This window comes from Pleurodeles waltl, chromosome 1_1 (assembly GCF_031143425.1).
Source record: "Pleurodeles waltl isolate 20211129_DDA chromosome 1_1, aPleWal1.hap1.20221129, whole genome shotgun sequence".
Taxonomy (NCBI): Eukaryota; Metazoa; Chordata; class Amphibia; order Caudata; family Salamandridae; genus Pleurodeles; species Pleurodeles waltl.
In genome coordinates this window covers 539,925,108-539,945,960 of record NC_090436.1, presented here as the reverse complement: position 1 = coordinate 539,945,960, position 20,853 = coordinate 539,925,108, and the positions used below count along the sequence as shown (strand labels likewise).

The following is a 20,853-nucleotide window of genomic DNA, read 5'->3' as shown; positions in this document are numbered from 1 at the left end:
CACCACACTTGCAATGAGCCCCTATGTCTTGTTGCTCCTCAGACATTATCCATTGGTCTATTGCTTCTACAATTCAAGTAACCTTACCAACTTACTGAATCGTATCTAAACTCACGTTTTCCCAAAAGAACACAACGGCAGCCCCATTCAGTTTACTTCTCATTGCCCAATCAATAAATATGACCACTGTCTGAATGTGAAGTACCTTCTTCTAACAGCAAGCCTTGCAAGTTATCAACACAGAGCGTACTATCTACAATGGACACAGGGAGCAACAGCAGGAATGAGAGTCTGGGTAAACGGGTTTAAGTGAAACAAAGGGATGCCCCTCCTCGAATACAAGGCCTCAGCGGTAAGATCTCCATGCAAGAGCACTTAGGAAACAAGTTACATGAACAGTTGCCTTGTGCCAGGGCCGGCTCTAGGGTAGTGCAAGTGGTGCTGCTGCACCAGGTGGTGACTTGGATTGGGGGTCTCTGTGTTTAGCAATAACGTACGAAACTTGCCATTTAAAAGCACATGCTGAAAAGTTCCTTGTGCGTCCAGCTTTCAGGAAGCAATTAAAATGTCAAGTTACCCCTTGTGATTAATGTTCCTGCTAAGGAGAGAAATGGGAGTTTTGTCTAGGGGCAGCTTTGACTCACCATAAAGTAGCGCAGAAGGTTAATATGTCTGCTGCAAACTATATTTTGTGCGGCTAGCTGAGTGGATTAGTAAAGCCAGCCTTTCAAAGCGTGTTACAACAAATGAATGTATGTGAAAGGGGGGCTTTGGAGATATGAGGGGCACATTTCCCAGGTGGTGGTGAGGGAGTATGAGTGTCAAAAAAAGACTGTCGCACAGGGCACCACCAGCGCTATAGCCAGCACTGCCTTGTGCACTGTTTATTTTCAACTGTAAAAACTGTGTCATACAGCATTTCTGCCAGTGAGTTCCACCAGGTTCAAATTCTCAATAAAGGAGAAATTTTGTTTAACATTTGGCAGTCATAAATTTAACAGTTTATAAAAGAAAAGGTTATCGTGCTTGTTCTAGGGATAAAATCTCTCCCCAAAGCCATACCTAAAGCACTCAATAAAACACACATCTGAACATTATGAAGAACACAATTTAGTCATATTAATGTTAATAATATCCCATATACAGATATTAGTCAATATATAAAGGTTAAAGTACATTTAGAATGTAATTAAAAGGAGGAAAACATCACTTATCTTGTGAGCAGCATCAACAAAATAAGGAAGAGAGCGGTGTGTTCAGTGGTTTTATAGCCTACCAGAAAGTTGAAAAGTTTCATAGTCTTTGAATTCTTACTATGAATAAGACAATAAAAGGATGTTTCATACTATTGGAATCAGGAGCACCGTGCATCCAGTATCAGGGCCTAAAACTTTCTATTTAATAGCCAAGTCATTCCTTCACATCAGAGGAGTAACCCTTTGGGCAGCGAAGGTGCTTCATCTTTCTGTAAAGATTCTAAATTATAATGAAATGTAAATATTCTTATTTAGCGAGATAATTTCATTGTTTAAATCATCTGTGCAAATGTGGGGTTATCTTGGTAAGCGTGATGAAACAAAATAAAAATCAACTAGAACATTGACCCAAACATATTCCTGTTCTACAAAATCTAATATGTAGGATTGCTACCGTACAGGTTGAGGGGCTTGAGGATAGAGAATTTAAGTCTCAAGCATCCTGGAGGAGACTCACACAACTCAGACCTGGTGAAAACAGCATCCGATTGAAAATGCAATTCCTGAAAACAGGTACCCTGCGTGGATCATAGCTCCTACTGCCTCAAAGAGGCAACAGAAGTCCTTTCAGCACCTTCGGAGCGAGCCCCTCTACAATCCTTTAAGCTGGTATCCGAGGTACAGCCACTCTGGAACAGCAACATTATGATTGCTGCTTTGCCCTTCTGCACCTCCAATTAGCTAGCACTTAGGACTCCTGCTTTTTAAAAAATGTCATAGAATAATCTGACCCCTGATACAGTCCATGTGTGTAGTGGCTAATGAAAGAGTTCTCGATGTAAGGCAGTTAGGGGCGAGATTGTTTCTCTCAGCAGTCACCTACTTTGGCCTGAAACTCATCCATGCTGTGCAGGTCTCCATTGCAGGCTATATACTGATCCCATGCAAAGTTGGAGCATTGAAGTCTGGTAGGGTGAGTAACAGAGGTGTTTGTCAAGGCTGCCAATTGCAAGTCTCCAGGATTATCCTTGTACAAATGAGGGGCCAGTGTTATGGTCCTGATGACTGGTTTGGGGGTCTGGTATACCGGGAATTAACAGTAAAAGAAGACTCTTGTCAAATACCTCCTCTACCTTTCATATTTGAAATGCCAGGGTACTCACTGGAACAGAGTATCAACAACAGTGACAACTACATCATACCTTACATACGTTAACACACCCACAAACCCTTTTTCTTATGGATTTCAGTGTTCATCAGTATAACAAAAGGTATACGTGCTCTTTACAGTGTTAAATCTATTCACCAACAATGAGGAGCAATGTAGGAGAAAATATGTGAATGAGAGCCTTACAAACATGAAGGTCGACAACCCTGCCAAATAAGAATTTTCATATTATTTTGGAAAGCAATACTAGTAATCCTTGAGCATTAAGGCCTTAAAACGTAACTAAAATATTTTAGTTAAATTAGTAAAAATATTGTTTCATTATATTTTAAATTAAAAATGAGGCATTAAAATATGTTTTAATTCTATAATACACGTGCTATTGGTATTTATTTTTAGCACTAAATTATATTTCTTTATATTGTTAACCATTTTAAATAGTCTGGTTTAATTTAGCATTATTTTCTATGGAATTTTATTTTATTTCTCCACCTTCATTATTTTCCATGGTAGGGTGTTTCTGTACCAGTGGTTGTGCGTGTGAGTTGCTGGACTTGCTATTGTGTTTTTTAGTAGTAATTTAAACTTGGAGTTTATTAAGTCAAAAGTTTAAATTACTCAAAAGTGTAAGTTACCTTTGTGAATCAGGCATGTAGTGTTGTAGAATGGTCTTTAAATTGTAACACCTGAACTGCAGAGGTTAAATATGTTCAGTAAAAGAAAATGTCAGTGCAAACACCATCTGTAGACATATTAAAATAGGCACCTTGATCAATGTACTCTTGTAACAGCTTTAGGACTAGATATGGGAGTGTGCGGTATGACTTCTGTTGCACATCGGTGGCCCCCGCAAATCTCAATGGGAGGGGAGAATGGGGGACAGGGGATGGGGACCGATGAAAAAAAATAATAACAAAAAAGAACTTGCCTGTCCAAACGCTGCTGCCTGCTGCCTCGCTCCTCTGCTCTTTTGGTGTCCCTGTAGTTTCTGGGACAATAGTACAGGCTCCCCATGTAATCCTGGCACTGCTCTCATGCTATACCTACAGTGAGAGCAGTGTCGGGATTGGTCTGAGTGGCTTAGTCTGCCGCTCAGACACTGCATGGGAGTCTGTGCAGTGTCTCCAACCCGGATGTGCATATCCTCCACTTATGGCAAGTACTCCTTTTTGAATGCTTCAAGAGTAAAACTGCTTATTAAAATCCATTGCAAATAGCTAATTGTACAGCCCGATATCAACAAAGTTGCAATTAAAATGTGGTAAAATTGAAAAATTGTGAAGATTTTTATGACGCTAGAAGGAATGAAGATTGTAGTCGTTTTACTCCACGTTTGTGTTTGACTTGCCCATGTATTTCCAGCAGTAAGACGTTATTCCTTGTATAATGCATACTTTGTGAATCAGGTCCAATAAGCATGTCCAGGGTATTCACAAGTTGTCACATCTTAGTCTGGAGTAGAACACACCGACTCACAGGTGATTATTTTGTAAATCAGGAATGTATTCACAACTTATTCAGGAGTAAGATACACCTACTCACAGAAGATTTTGTAAGTAAGGAATTGTGAATTTTCCCTGCCGCTGAAAGCACTGGTTTTAAGTGTTATCTAAGTCAGAACTGCGTGTTTGCAAAAATAATTAGAACCCATCCATAAAGTGTATGTAAGAGGCAGACCTTTCAGTTAATGACATTGTGCAGAGATTCCTAATTGTCGACCAGATGTGTAACGAGGAAACACATTCCTTGCGAGGTAATTGTGACGAAGTAAAAATTAGGGCTGGAAGAAATAAAAATGATGCATGCGTACTAGGCAATAGCGAGAAAATTTCAGCCTATGTGTAATAGGAGTTTTCCGACTACACCTCCGTCCACTTTACAATTTGCTGCTCGAGAATGACCCTGGGTAGGACATCCTAGTGTAGGAAATAGGTAAAACAAAAAAAAAAGGCTGTACCAGCTGGTGCTCGGGGCAGCTGGGACAGTGGGACAGTGCAGGCAAGGTGTGGTAAGGTCAGACAACATCGAGGGCCGACAGGTCGGGTTTGGCAATGTGTTGATTGTGAGGCCAGTGAGGTTGGCAATCAATGCTAGTTGCCCTTTGCACAAATTAAGAATAACAACGCACTGTGTATTGCTACGAGTGGTTAACATAAACATTAAACAGGGATGCAAGACTTGAGGCTTCATACGTCACTAGTGAGAATGTATTAATCTTGTTTTGTAAATAGCGTTATTTTTCCGTGTTTAAGTGCTGTGATTGCACTTGCCAGGCAATAAAGTAAATATCTATTAGAAATAAAGTAACGCATTATTTAAAAAACGAAAATATTTCAGGTTTACATCCTATGTTATAGATGCAATTATGAATTATAAACTCGTAAATAATCTTTCTTTTTCTCCTTGAAGGTCGACCTAAATGATGCTGAGGATCCCAGCACAAGCGTTGGAGCCTATCATTATATGCTGGAGGCAAACCTGGGGAAAACGATGTTGGAGTTCCAGGTACCGCAGTCCATTGTCTTGTCTGTAACATTTTACGTCACAGCTTTGCTTTCCAATGAGACACATTGTCTGAAACTGCAGAGAACCAGGAGAAATTCACTGGAAGAAAGTAGTCAGTGTGCATCCGCACTGAGCCTGGACTAATGAGCAGATAGTTCCACATCCTGCCTTCTTGACAGCTCTATGTTCTTGAATGGGTCAATTTATCTCCTTGTACTTCAAGGGAACAACTAAAATAGTAAAATCTACATGAATAACTTTTTTCATTGAGATGGGAAATGCAACACTGGGGTACAATAATACTTGGTGCACCTAAACTGTACGGATTTCATGCTATCACTCAAATAAATCGTGGGTGGAATACTTGAACTAATCTCAGCCACTGGTAATTTCACTGGTCCACATTCCAGTCCATCATTCTATTCAAATTAGTCTTGATCCTGCTCCAATAGGTGAGTCCTGTGGCACTGTGAGCACCAGACCCACTTCTGGGCACACCGGTTGCACATAGTGTTGCACTGTCGGGCATTAATGAGTCAGGGATGGGAGTGGTTAATAAGCATATTCCACTTCATTGATATGTACACATATGACTGCAAAGTCGTTCTACCAAAAGTGAAATGGTGAAAGAATTGGCGGGAAGTGGAACAATTGGGCTAGTTTACACTTGGTTACACAATCCAGTATTGGGACTTTGCCACATAATCTGTAATAGTTTTTATTAAGACACGTATTCAGGAAAAACAACATGAAAGTTCATTACCAAGTCCTATAGAAACTAGACAATATTACTACCTAACCTTGAACCTATCCGCGGTGCATAATCATACTACTGGGAAAAACACGGTATCAGAAGCTGTAACTTTTTTTTAACCGAATTTGGGAACTGGTGATCTCAGGACTCTGCTCGTTTACAGAGTCTTTTATTAAATGTGTGGTCCCCTTTACCATTCTCTTAAGACTTTGGTGTGTGCGTGGACAAAAGATTGTACATTCATTATTGCCGCGTAAAGAAGGAATGGGGGTGGGGGGGCTTTTGCCTCATGCATATTTCTACCCACATTAGCACTCATCACCAGCCTTCCCACTTCATTAGGCACTTGTAATTGACTCGCTCTGTTGCAGGATCATTTCTTGAGCTCATGGAATAATTGCATAACGTGATGCGCCCGAATTTGTGAATTAAAAATACACGTTTTCTTTGAACTAAACCCGCGCCAATGCGCTTTGTTATTTTTAAGAGCTAGTGAGCAGGGCACATTAGACTCCAATCTAGCTCCACCAGAGCCATGATCACTACAGTTATGTTAGCTTGGCAGTTTAATTCTGGCGGCCTCATTTCTTTTACGCTCAATAATTATTTTAGCTACAAATTTCTGTGCTTGCTTCGCATAATTCTAATAACATTGTTGGACCACAGTGATCTGCAGTGTAAGGCCAAGGTCTATTTAATTGTATGACATTTTATATATTGTGATTTGATCAGTGCTTTAAATGGAAAATGAGAAGTGTCGATACTCACTAAATTGATTGGGGTGGGTCTTGGAGGTCTGTTACGGGCCGTCCGAAGGGCGTCGCTGCGAGGCAGGCATTTACAATAACTCTATTCTCCTCTTCAGTGTAAAAGGGCCCTAGTGCCCTTCCTCCAAGTTCGGCTCATGTTTGCAGGACTAGGAGTTAGTATGCATTTAGCAGATTATATAGTGCGAACTTGGCCCGAGGGCATGAAAGCACTTTACATAAGCAGAAGTTTTACACGAGAGCATACTTGCTTCATTTTATGGTATGGGGAGATTAAGTGAGTTGCCCAGAATCACAGGATATTGACTCGTCGCTGAGATTTGACTACCCTATGCCAAAAAGGCAACAATAGTTCTCACCTATCCAAGAGGTTTTGGCTTTGCCAATATGTTTTAGCCATGTTGTACACTTGCTTGGCAGCTGTTCAGCATGGCTAAAAGTTAGTGAAGCAAAGGAGAGTGAATGGAGTGGAGTGTCATAATGTAGACTGTTGTAGAGTAAAATGGGGTGTTATGGAGTGGCATAGAGAGTTGTGGAGTGGTGTAGAGTAGAAATGGAGTGACTTGGAGTGGCATACAGTGTAGTGGCATAGTGTTGGGGAGTGTTGTGAAGGAAGAACAGTGTTGTGGAGTTAAAGGGCATAGAGTGTCATAGAATGGAGTGGCATATAGGGGGTCATTCTGACCCTGGCGGTAAATACCGCCAGGGCGGAGGTTGGCGGTAGCACCGCCAACAGGCTGGCGGTGCACCGCCGGGCATTCTGACCGCGGCGGTACAGCCGCGGCCAGAAGCGGAAAGCCGGCGGTGTACCGCCGACTTTCCGCTGCCCATGGGAATCCGCCATGGGGATTCTGACACCGCATACCGCCATCCTGTTCCTGGCGGTTCGCCCGCCAGGAACAGGATGGCGGTATGGGGTGCCGTGGGGCCCCTGGGGGCCCCTGCAGTGCCCATGCCAATGGCATGGGCACTGCAGGGGCACCCGTAAGAGGGCCCCACAAAGAATTTCAGTGTCTGCTTTGCAGACACTGAAATTTGCGACGGGTGCAACTGCACCCGTCGCACCTTCCCACTCCGACGGCTCCATTCTGAGCCGGCGTCCTCGTGGGAAGGGTGTTTCCCGCTGGGCTGGCGGGCGGACTTTCGGCGGTCGCCTGCCAGCCCAGTGGGAAACCCAGAATGACCGCCGCGGTCTTTTGACCGCGGTACGGTCTTCTGGCGGTTCCCGCTTGGCGGGCGGCTACCGCCACCCGCCAAGCTTAGAATCACCCCCATAGTGTTGTGGAGTGGTGTAGTGTGGAGTGGCATAGAGGGTGTTGCAAGGAGTGGAGCAGAGTGTTGTAGAGTAGAGTAGTGTAGAGTGGAGTAGATTGTCATAGAGTGGAATGGCATATAGTGGAGTAGTGGAGTAGAGAAAAATGGCATAAAGTGGCATAGAGTGCCGTAGTGTGGAGTGCCATAGAGTGTCAGAGTGACGTAGAGTGGTATGGAGTGGCATATAGTGGAGTATTGTAGAGCAGAGTGGCCTAGAGTTAAAGTGGCATAAAGTACAGTGGTGCAGAATAGGTTTGCATAGAGTGCAGTAGCTTAGAGTGCATTGGTTTTGAGTAAAGTTGTGTAGAGTGCATTGGCGTAGAGTGGTGCAGAAAAGAGTGGAGTGGTGCAGCGTAGATTGCAGTGGCGTAGGGTGGAGTTGTGCTGGGTGGAGTGGCACAGGTTGGAGTAGAGTGCAGTTGCAAAGTCTAGATTGTTTCAGAGTACAGTGAAGTTGTGCAGGGTAAAATGGTGTGGTGCAGGATAGAGCACAAAGGTGTGGAGTAGAGTGGCATAGACTGCACTGGCGTAGTCACATAGAGTGCAGTGGCATGGAGTGCAGTGGTATAGAGTAGATTAGGTGGTGTAGAGTGTAGTGGCACAGAGTACTGCACAGGAAAGTACTGTATAGAGCAGCGGCATACAGTACAATGATGCACAGTAGATTAGAGTGGCATAAAGTGCAGTGACATAGAGTGCAATGGTGTAGAGTGTTGTACAGTATAGTGGCATAAAGTAAAGTGAAGCTGAGTAGCTGGCGTAGACTGCAGTGATGTAGTGCATTGGTTTTGAGTAAAGTGGTATAGAGTACATTGGGAAGAGTGCATTGGTTTAAAGTGGCATGAGCTCAGTGGTAAAGAGTGGTGTAGAGTGGCACAGCATAGACTAAAGAGGCATAGAGTGTAGTGGTGTAGATTGTTTCAGAGTAGAGTGAAGTTGAGTAGAGTGGAATGCAGCAGGGTAGAGTGGAGTGCTGCACAGAAGAGTGGAGCGGCATAGAATATTGGTGTACAATGCAGTGACATAGAGTAGAGTGGTGCAGAGTGTAGTGGAGTGGTCTAGACTGGAGTGGTGTAGGGTGCGGTGGCATTGAGTGCAGTCATGCATAGTCGATTAGAGTGCCATTGAGCGCTGTGGCATAGAGTAGAGTGGTGCAGTGGCTTAGAGTGCAGAGCTGCAGAGTGCAGTGGCACATAGTTCAGTCATGAAGAGTGCAGTGTTGCGGAATAGAGTGATGTAGAGTGTGGTGGTGTAGACTACAGTGACCTAGAGTGCAGTGGCATAGAATGCAGTGGCATAGAATAGAGTGGTGCAGAGTAAAGTGGCATAGAGTACAGTGGTACAGGGTAGAATAGAGTGGTTAGAGTTCAGTGACTTATAGTGCAGTAGCTTAGAGTGAAGTGTTATAGAGTGCAATGGCATAGAGTGGAGTGGTATAGAGTAGAGTGTTGCAGAGTAGTACATAGTAGTGTACAATGCAGTGGCATAGAGTGTATTAGTTTTGAGTAAAGTGATGTAGAGTGCAGTAGCATATAGCACAGTGGCTTAGAGTGCAGTGCCTTAGAGATGAGTGGCATAGAGTAGATTGTTTCAAAGTAGAGTGAAATGGTGTAGAGTGCAGTGGCATAGATTAGAGTGCAGTATGAAAAGTGATTTGGTGCAGAGTAGATTAGAGTGGCATAGAGTGGATTGGTGAAGAGTGCAGTGGCAAAGAGTGAAGCAGTGAAGAGTGGAGTCGTGCAGGGTAGTGTGCAGTGGCCTAGAGTGGCGTGATGCAGAGTAGAGTGGCGTAGAGTGTAGTGGCATAAAGTGCATTGGCATAGAGTGGTGCAGATTAGAATGCAGTGGCATAGAATGTGGTGGCATAGAGTGGCGTAGAGTTCAATGGCAGACACTGCAGTGTTACAGAGTAGACTGTTGTAGTAAAGTACCATCTTTCTTGGCATGTTACCCCCGTTTTTACATGTATGTCAGTATGTTTTTACCTGTCTCACTGGGATCCTCCTAGCCAGGACCCCAGTGTTCATAGTTTGTAGCTTTAATGTTGTATACCTGTGTAGTGCCTAACTGTGTCACTGAGGCTCTGCTAATCAGAACTTTAGTGCTCATGCTCTCTCTGCCTTTAAATTTGTCACTATAGGCTAGTGACCACTTTTACCAATTTCAATTGGCATACTGTGTGAGAAGGTAGCCTCTTTCTAGCCTTGTTATCCCCACTTTTGGCCTGTTTGTGAGTGTATGTCAGGGTGTTTGTCACTGTTTTCACTGTCTCACTGGGATCCTGATAACCAGGCCTCAGTGCTCATAGTGAAAACACTATGTTTTCAGTATGGTTGTTATGTGTCACTGGGATCCTGCTGGTCAGGACCCCAGTGCTCATAGGTTTGTGGCCTATATGTATGTGTCACTGGGACCCTGTCACACAGGGCCCCAGTGCTCATAGGTGTGCATGTATATGTTCCCTGTGTGGTGCCTAACTGTCTCACTGAGGCTCTGCTAACCAGAACCTCAGTGGTTATGCTCTCTCATTACTTTCAAATTGTCACTAACAGGCTAGTGACCACTTTTACCAATTTACATTGGCTTACTGGAACACCCTTATAATTCCCTAGTATATGGTACTGAGGTACCCAGGGTATTGGGGTTCCAGGAGATCCCTGTGGGCTGCAGCATTTCTTTTGCCACCCATAGGGAGCTCTGACAATTCTTACACAGGCCTGCCACTGCAGCCATTTTACACTGCACTTAAGTAACTTATAAGTCACCTATATGTCTAACCTTTACCTGGTAAAGGTTAGGTGCAAAGTTACTTAGTGTGAGGGCACCCTGGCACTAGCCAAGGTGCCCCCACATTGTTCAGAGCCAATTCCCTGAACTTTGTGAGTGCGGGGACACCATTACACGCGTGCACTACATATAGATCACTACCTATATGTAGCTTCACCATGGTAACTCCGAATATGGCCATGTAACATGTCTATGATCATGGAATTGCCCCCTCTATGCCATCCTGGCATTGTTGGTACAATTCCATGATCCCAGTGGTCTGTAGCACAGACCCTGGTACTGCCAAACTGCCCTTCCTGGGGTTTCACTGCAGCTGCTGCTGCTGCCAACCCCTCAGACAGGCATCTGCCCTCCTGGGGTCCAGCCAGGCCTGGCCCAGGATGGCAGAACAAAGAACTTCCTCTGAGAGAGGGTGTGACACCCTCTCCCTTTGGAAAATGGTGTGAAGGCAGGGGAGGAGTAGCCTCCCCCAGCCTCTGGAAATGCTTTGTTGGGCACAGAGGTGCCCAATTCTGCATAAGCCAGTCTACACCGGTTCAGGGACCCCTTAGCCCCTGCTCTGGCGCGAAACTGGACAAAGGAAAGGGGAGTGACCACTCCCCTGACCTGCACCTCCCCTGGGAGGTGCCCAGAGCTCCTCCAGTGTGCTCCAGACCTCTGCCATCTTGGAAACAGAGGTGCTGCTGACACACTGGACTGCTCTGAGTGGCCAGTGCCACCAGGTGACGTCAGAGACTCCTGCTGATAGGCTCCTTCAGGTGTTAGTAGCCTATCCTCTCTCCTAGGTAGCCAAACCCTCTTTCTGGCTATTTAGGGTCTCTGTCTCTGGGGAAACTTTAGATAACGAATGCATGAGCTCAGCCGAGTTCCTCTGCATCTCTCTCTTCACCTTCTGATAAGGAATCGACCGCTGACCGCGCTGGAAGCCTGCAAACCTGCAACATAGTAGCAAAGACGACTACTGCAACTCTGTAACGCTGATCCTGCCGCCTTCTCGACTGTTTTCCTGCTTGTGCATGCTGTGGGGGTAGTCTGCCTCCTCTCTGCACCAGAAGCTCCGAAGAAATCTCCCGTGGGTCGACGGAATCTTCCCCCTGCAACCGCAGGCACCAAAAAGCTGCATTACCGGTCCCTTGGGTCTCCTCTCAGCACGACGAGCGAGGTCCCTCGAATCCAGCGACACCGTCCAAGTGACCCCCACAGTCCAGTGACTCTTCAGCCCAAGTTTGGTGGAGGTAAGTCCTTGCCTCACCTCGCTGGGCTGCATTGCTGGGAACCGCGACTTTGCAAGCTACTCCGGCCCCTGTGCACTTCCGGCGGAAATCCTTCGTGCACAGCCAAGCCTGGGTCCACGGCACTCTAACCTGCATTGCACGACTTTCTAAGTTGGTCTCCGGCGACGTGGGACTCCTTTGTGCAACTTCGGCGAGCACCGTTTCACGCATCCTCGTAGTGCCTGTTTATGGCACTTCTCCGGGTGCTACCTGCTTCAGTGAGGGCTCTTTGTCTTGCTCGACGTCCCCTCTCTCTGCAGGTCCAATTTGCGACCTCCTGGTCCCTCCTGGGCCCCAGCAGCGTCCAAAAACGCCAAACGCACGATTTGCGTGTAGCAAGGCTTGTTGGCGTCCTTCCGGCGGGAAAACACTTCTGCACGACTCTCCAAGGCGTGGGGGATCCATCCTCCAAAGGGGAAGTCTCTAGCCCTTGTCGTTCCTGCAGTATTCACAGTTCTTCAGCCTAGTAAGAGCTTCTTTGCACCAACCGCTGGCATTTCTTGGGCATCTGCCCATCTCCGAGTTGCTTGTGACTTTTGGACTTGGTCCCCTTGTTCCACAGGTACCCTCAGTCAGGAATCCATCGTTGTTGCACTGCTGATTTGTGTTTTCCTTGCATTTTCCCTCTAACACGACTATTTTGCCCTTAGGGGAACTTTAGTGCACTTTGCACTCACTTTTCAGGGTCTTGGGGAGGGTTATTTTTCTAACTCTCACTATTTTCTAATAGTCCCAGCGACCCTCTACAAGGTCACATAGGTTTGGGGTCCATTCGTGGTTCGCATTCCACTTCTGGAGTATATGGTTTGTGTTGCCCCTATCCCTATGTTTCCCCATTGCATCCTATTGTAACTATACATTGTTTGCACTGTTTTCTAAGACTATACTGCATATTTTTGCTATTGTGTATATATATCTTGTGTATATTTCCTATCCTCTCACTGAGGGTACACTCTAAGATACTTTGGCATATTGTCATAAAAATAAAGTACCTTTATTTTTAGTATAACTGTGTATTGTGTTTTCTTATGATATTGTGCATATGACACTAAGTGGTACTGTAGTAGCTTCACACGTCTCCTAGTTCAGCCCGAGCTGCTCTGCTAAGCTACCATTATCTATCAGCCTAAGCTGCTAGACACCCTATACACTAATAAGGGATAACTGGGCCTGGTGCAAGGTGCAAGTACCCCTTGGTACTCACTACAAGCCAGTCCAGCCTCCTACATACTGGAACACCCTTATAATTCCCTAGTATATGGTACCTAGATACCCAGGGTATTGGGGTTCCAGGAGATCCCTATGGGATGCAGCATTTCTTTTGCCACCCATAGGGAGCTCAGACAAACCTTTATACACGACTGCCATTGCAGCCTGAGTGAAATAACGCATACATTATTTCACAGCCATTTTCACTGCACTTAACTAACTTATAAGTCACCTATATGTCTAACCTTCACTTGCTGAAGGTTAGGTGCAAATTTACTAAGTCTGAGGGCCCCCTTGCACTAGCAAAGGTGCCCCCACATAGTTCAGGGCCATTACCCAGGACTTTGTGAGTGCGGGGACATCATTACACGTGTGCACTACATATAGGTTAATACCTACATGTAGCTTCACAATGGTAACTCCGAATATGGCCATGTAACATGTCTAAGATCATGGAATTGTCCCCCCATGCCTAATCTGGTATTGGGATGCCAATTCCATGCATCCCAGGGGCTCCACTATGGACCCACAGTACTGCCAAACCAGCTCCCTGAGGTTTTCCCTGCAGCTGCCACCCTACAGACAGGGTTCTGCCATCCTGAGGTCTGGGCAGCCCAGTCCCAGGAAGGCAGAACAAAGAATTTCCTCTGGGAGAGGGTGTGACACCCTCTCCCTTTGGAAATAGGTATTAAAGGTTGGGGAGGGGTAGACTCTCCCAGCCTCTGGAAATGCTTTGAAGGGCACAGATGGTGCCCTCCTTGCATAAGCCAGTCTACACCGATTTAGGGAACCCCCAGTCCCTGCTCCGGTGCAAAACTGGACAAAGGAAAGGGGAGTGACCACTCCCCTGCCCATCACTACCCCAGGGGTGGTGCCCAGAGCTCCTCCAGTGTGTCCCAGAGGTGCAAGGGCACTCTGGGGGCCTCTGAGTGGTCAGTGCCAGCAGGTGATGTCAGAGACCCCTCCTGATAGGTGCTTACCTGACTAGGTGGCCAATCTTCCTCTGAGGGCTATTTAGGGTCTCTCCAGTGGGCTTTTCCTCAGCAAACGACTTTCAAGAATCCAGCAGGACTCCTCTGCACTTCTCTCTTCTACTTCTGCCAAGGATCGACTGCTGACTGCTCCAGGACGCCTGCAAAACTGCAACAAAGTAGCCAGAAGACTACCAGCGACATTGTAGCGCCTCATCCTGCCTGCTTTCTCGACTCTTTCCTGGTGGTGCATGCTCTGGGGGCTGCCTGCCCTCACCCTGCACAGGAAGCCACGAAGAAATTTCCTGTGGGTCAACGGAATCTCCCCCCATCTTCAGCAGGCACCAAATTTCAGCTTCACTGGAACTCTGGGTCCCCTCTAAACCTGACGAGCATGGCCCATGGAACACAGGTGGTGGACCCAAGTGACCCAGCCTGTCCAGTTGTCCAACTGTCCAAATTTGGAGAAGGTAAGTCCTTGCCTCCCCTCTCCAGACAGTAATCCTGTGCACTGTGTGAACTGCATTTCCAAGAAATCCTGCTTGCACAGCCGAGCCTAGGTCCCCAGCACTCTGTCCTGCGATGCTCAGCTCCCTGAGTTGATCTCCGGTGTTGTGGGACCTCTCTTTGCAGTGTTGAGATGACCGCCATGTTCAGACTTCTTGAACCCATGTTCAAGGACTTCTTTGGGTGCTTCCTGCTTGTGCGTGGGCTCTATACTGTACATTGCTGAGGGCCCCCTCTGTCTTCTCTTCCAAGTGGCGACATCCTGGTCCTTCCTGAGTCCGGGCAGAACCCTTTTTCTCCAACCACGACTCTTGCATCTAGCAAGGCTTGTTTGCAGTATTTTGCCAAGGAAACAACTCTGTATCCTCCAGCACATCGTGGGACATCTTCTGCACGAAGAAGAACTTCCTACCTCCTTCCGTTGTTGCAAAACCTGCAGCTTCTTCCAACCAGAGGCAGCCATGTTGCACCCTCATCCGGGGTTTAGTGCGCTCCTGCCCCCCTGGACACTTTAACGACTCTTGGACTTGGTCCCCTTCCTTTGCAGGTCTTCAGGTCCAGGAATCCATCTTCAGTGCTTTGCAGTCTGTTGTGGTCCTTGCAAAATCCCTTATCACAGCTTTATTGTGTTTCTGGGAAAATAGTAATACTTTACTCCTACTTTCCAGGGTCTAGGGGGGTAGCTCTTACACCCTTAGTGTTTTCTTACACTCCCAGTGACCCTCTAATAGCCTAGGGGTCTATTCGTGGTTCGCATTCCACTTTCTTAGTATATGGTTTGTGTTGCCCCTAGGCCTATTGTATTTTACAGTGTTTGCACTACTTTCTGACTGTTTTACTTACCTGATTTGGTTTGTTGTGTATATTTTGTGTATGTTCCTTACCTCCTAAGGGAGTATATCCTCTGAGATATTTTTGGCACATTGTCACTAAAATAAAGTGCCTTTATTTTTAGTAACTCTGAGTATTGTCTTTCTTATGATATAGTACCTATATAAGTGGTATTGCATGAGCTTTGCATGTCTCCTAGTTCAGCCTTGGCTTCTCTGCTATAGCTACCTCTATCAGCCTAAGCTGCTAGAACACTACTACACTCTACTAATAAGGGATAACTGGACCTGGCACAAGGTGTAAGTACCATTGGTACCCACTATAAGCCAGGCCAGCCTCCTACACCTGTCGTAAAGTGCAATGGTGTATAATGGATTGGTTCAGAGTAGAGCGGCATAGAGAGCAGTGGTGTAGAGTACAGTGTGGCAGAGTGGGATAGCATGCAGTGATGTAGAATAAAATGGTGTAGAGTGCAGTGGTGTGGAGTGTTGTAGAGTATAATGGCATAGAGTACAGGGGTGCAGAACAGATTATGATAGATGGCAGTGGCATAGAGTGCATTGTTTTTGTATAAAGTGGTGTAGAGAGGATTTACGAAGAGTGCAGTGGTTTGGAGTGAAGCAATGCAGAGTTGAGTGGTGCAGGGTAGAGTGCAGTAGTGTAGAGGTGAGTGATGCAGAGTAGCGTGGTGTAGAGTGTAGTGACATAGATTGCATTGGCATTGAGTGGTGCGGAGTAGAGTGCTGTGACATTGAGTGCAGTGGCATAGAATGCAGTAGCCTATAGTGTAGTGGCATAGGGTAGAGCTCAGTGGCAGAGAGTGCAGTGTTGCAGAGTAGACTGTTGTAAAGGGCAGTGGTATATAGTAGATTGGTGCAGAGTAGAGTGGCGAAGTGAGCAGTGGTGTACAGTACAGTGTTGCAGAATAGAACAGAGTGGCATAGCATGCAGTGGTGTAGATTGAAATGGTGTAGAGTGTAGTGGCATAGAGTGTTGTAGAGTATAGTGGCATAGAGTGCAGTGGTGCAGAGTAGATTGGCTTAGATGTCAGTGGCATACAGGGCATTGTTTTTAATAAAGTGGTGTAGAGTGCATTGGTATGAGTGAAGTGGTTAGAGTAGAGTGCACTGGCATTGAGTGGTGTAGAGTGGTGCAGAGTGGAGTGGTGCAGTGTAGAGTGGAGTGGCGCAGAGTAGACTGTTTCAGAGTAGAGTGAAGTGGTGTACAGTGGAATGGTGCACAATAGTGGGGAGTGGCGCAGGGTAGAGTGCAGTGGCATGGAGTGCAGTGGTGTAGAGTAGATTCAAGGGTGTACGGCTGATTGTATTGAGTGCACTGGCCTAGTGGAGTGGTACAAAGTAGAGTACATTAGCGTAGAGTACAGGGTTTCAGAGTGGAGTGGCATAGAGAATGCTGTAGAGTGAGGTACTGAAGAGTGCAGTGTTACATAGTACAATAGAGTGGGGTAGAGTGTATTGACATAGAGTGGTGCAGAGTAGAGAGACATAGTCTGAAGTGGCGTAGACTTGAATGTTGAAGAGTGCAATTATGCCATGTGGAGTGGCATAGTCTAAGTGCTGCAGAGTATGTGGAGTGGTTGAGAGTATACTGGAGTCAGGTGAAGTGGAGTAAGCATGTTGTGGTAGCGCACTGCCATTATAGACAACACATCTTCATTTGAAATGACCATTACATTTGTACAGACATACAGTTTTACTGATGAAAGTATACAGCGCACAAAATATAATGGCTAGAAATGTCATTGCCTAGTATATTGATTTGTTTTGATGGTATTAAAATATGTTTCTGACACACTTCAGAATTAACCCAAGTAGCTGGGATTATTGTCACATTAATCCTCTCACTTTGAAGTCCGAGAAGATGGAGCCTGACAATTGACCTCTGTATTTGAATGCACAGCAAATTTAACAAGATAAGAACAAGATTTAAAGGCCTATTTACAGAAAGGTAGTACTTCAAAGGATACTGCAAATAAGGTTTGGGCATCGGGAGTGACAAACTCAAGCTGGACAGCCTGAAACAAATAAAGCCAGCAAATAGAACGCCTGAGAATGTGAGTTACAAACCACAAACCCAATGATAAGCATTGGGTATAATACATTCCTAGGTCCTCTTTCTGTAATTCGCCAAGATGTCTTTAGCAAACCAGACAGCTGTGCTGTCTGGTAGGCTGCAACTTAAAAAGCATGAAATGCACAGAATAAGCCACATATATATATAAATATATATGCGCACACACATATATTGAACAGCATATAAGGCACCTTGGCTCTAAGAGACTACTCGATATATGAGAATGAGTTTCCTAGGTGGAGGCATTGCCCCACCTGGCCCTTTCATTGAGTGGGGACTTTGAGTGCCTGACAAGTGTCACACTTCTAAATTTTTATAGACAGGACTTTTACTACTATAGCCAGATTGTCTAGATTGACACCCACCACATGGGAAGATTTCGCAGCAAGGCTGCTGGAACCTAGCACCCTACTAGACTTACCACTTTTGATTCAGAGGGGCTGACCCTTTTTCACAATATATAAGCCTTGATGTGGAGAGGCAAGAGTTATAGATCAAATCTAAATTGGCTAGAGACTGTAGAGCACTGCTAATGGATGCCGACTGGAATAGGTTAATGTCATACGTTCATAAATTGTCAAAATCCCCATTTCTGACTCATCCATTTAAAATATTTCCATTGTATATATTCACTCATGTTATTCTGCAAAACTATATCCAGTGATGTCTACATGTAAGTCTGATAAAGTTGACTTACTTCCTATGATTTGATTGTGCAAGATAGTGAGATTGCGGGAATTTTTTTTTACACCCTTGTCCAAAGAGATATTCAAGCAATCCCACCCAACAGCACTGGGACACATCTGTTCAAATGACATATACAATATGTCATATAGCAAAGCACTGGAAACAAGACGTTAGCCCAATATTAGAACTATGGTACAAAGGCATAATTGAATGCATGCTGGAACAACAAATATGCATGACTGAGGTACTAGAAGACCCAGATTGGGAGATGAGATGAAGAGAAATGTATAACAATGTACGCCCACAAGATGGTACAGGTGAACCTGGTTGAAAGTGACTGGAGTTCATGGAGTAGATGTTATTTTGATATGTGTCATCACTCCTTAATGCCTACTGCATCTCGCCAAGGGATTGTACTCAACACCACTAAGTACTGAATGCCTCAACCTGATAATCACTCTTACATCTGAACGGCAGTTAGATTAGTTTGTGTTTTTTTACTTGTTGTAAAGAAAAAAAGAAAAACAATAAAACAATCGCAAACAATACTTCATAAAATATAATCATCCTTTCAGTAATTTCCCCATTGTAGTTATGGCACAGAGCGTAAAGAGCTGCAATTGTGCTGAGAGGCACAGCCGGGAAAAACAAGATAGCAGAGACCATTTAGATCTGTAAATAAAAAATAAAAAGTGTGGTAATTTAAAAAATTGGTAATTTTGTTAGCTGTGAAATGGTTTTTTTTGAGTGTCTACAGCTAGACTGCCTTCAGACTGGATGCTCCATGCTCCTGGAGGGAGAGCTCACTGTCAAGCCATCCTTGCCAACACAGGCTTCATTGTGTTTGCAGACAGGCACAGATTGTAATTGTATTTATTTAGCACTTACTATCCCTGACAAGGCATCACCGTGTTTTCCAGAAGGATTGGTGGTGGATTAGTATAGGGAAATATTAGTTAATTTGAGCTGTGGACATGTGAGTCTATTAGATGGATTGTATAAAATAATAGAGGGTTAGAAGAGGAAGAATCTAGAAAGTGTTAATTCGGAGATCATAGTAGTAAGCTGAGGCTTGTGATGAGTAAATGGAGAGAGGGAGGGAAGGTGGTAACATTGATGATATGACATTGTGTATTGTGGATCCTACAAGGTTTCAACGGACATCATAAGTGTAAGAAGTTAGATCAATTCAAGTTTTGTAGGATATTCAGTTATACATACAATGGAAGACATCAGAATATAGACATAATCTGTTCCAATTTGTTTTACCTATGAAGTGCTAATCCTTAAAATCTGGCATGGATCACACCTTACTAACTCTATGGTGGATGACAACTCTCTAAAGACAGACATGGATGAACACTCACTTGTGCTCACACAGTCTGTGCTTAGAAAGTTCCTCACTTGTTGTTTCTTCTCTCTCCATGGTAACAGGTTTACCTATGTCAATAACGCAGTGCAGATGAAGGGCGTGAAAGGAGGCTATACTGAAAGTTATTCTTATTGTTAGCATGGAACCTAATGTGTAATTAAATCCTTGTACACCACTGAAGGATTTAGGTAAGAAATTATCATTTTGATGCAAAACAATCTTGCTTCCAACTAAAAGTGAAAATATACATACTTTATTGCTCCTTTAATTTATAAAAGACATCTTGCTGGTATGATAGCACATCAAACATTGCTAAGCCGGAAACTATTAATAAACTTGCATTGTGTAAAAGGTGAATGCAAAGCAGTGGATTTTAGGTGGCTGTCAGTGGTGTAAACTGGAGAGTCAAAGAGGTCACAGAGTCAAAGACAAACCAGGACGGTAAGCAATTCTCCTAAGCCATGGGGTTGCATCATCCATGCACTCTGGCTCAAGATGTCAAAAAAGGTCAAGCATGCTACATCCCAATGTGCTGTTTCAAATTGAGAAGGGTTAATACACAGTAATGTTACTGCAGGGATCCAGCTAGGAACATAATCTGCGAAAAATGAAAACAATTCCTGGCCTCTCTGTTCACACATCATCCACTTCTAATGTAGTCATAACAACAGGAGAGAGTATTTGGCTCAATGGCCAGAGCAGTCGTCTCTGGAACTGGGGAAATGAGTTTGAGTCTCTGCTTCCCCTCAACATGCCTGTGATTCTGGGAACATCACTGATTCCACCTATGCGAAAGAAGCAAAAATGAATGTGTACATCGCTCCAATACCTTTGAGGCAAGTTGCCACTGTATAACATCAAAAACAAAAGCATATCAATTTTCAGTGTACTCCCAGTCAAGGCCTCATTTCAAACACTGTCACCAAAGGATGTAATTTTGCCTCATCCTCCTGTGGAAGATGTATCGGGTGGGCATTATGTAGGGGAAGATATTTATAAACCACATGAGTGATAGCACTCATATGACTCCACCAATATTTGAAATTCTAAGTGCATGTGCTATGTAGGGAGCAGCAATCGGCGGAGTGGGAGGAGGAGGAGCACGTCAGGAACAGCAGACAGGCACAGATTAAGTTGAATCAACCTGTGTTTGGTCCCTGCTCCACTGTTAGAAACGGATGTGACGTTTACTATGCGCTGTTCAATTAGAAGGCTGCAAAGGAGAAGGGCACTGATGCCAGCAAATGGTAAGCAAGGGCGGGCTCCAAACCCTTTTTTGTAAACAAGAGAGTCTGGAAAGTGAGACGCATGCGCTAGCGGATGCACTTGCAGCCTTGACCCCAAAAAGTCATACTTTCATGTAGAACTTGTGCTCCTCATGTAAAGCACTTTAATGTCATCGGGTTGAGTTTGTTTT

At 44.8% G+C, this 20,853-nt stretch overlaps 1 protein-coding gene across 2 annotated transcripts in view; it reads left to right on the top strand.

Annotated features, from left to right (window-relative positions):
- Positions 1-20,853, top strand: part of LIX1 (limb and CNS expressed 1) — a 915,486-nt gene that overhangs the window by 589,332 nt on the left and 305,301 nt on the right. For both annotated transcript variants that reach the window (XM_069225931.1, XM_069225941.1), the window contains exon 4: positions 4,774-4,869. In XM_069225931.1, the coding sequence (XP_069082032.1) occupies positions 4,774-4,869 (96 nt within the window). The remainder of the gene's footprint in view (positions 1-4,773; positions 4,870-20,853) is intronic.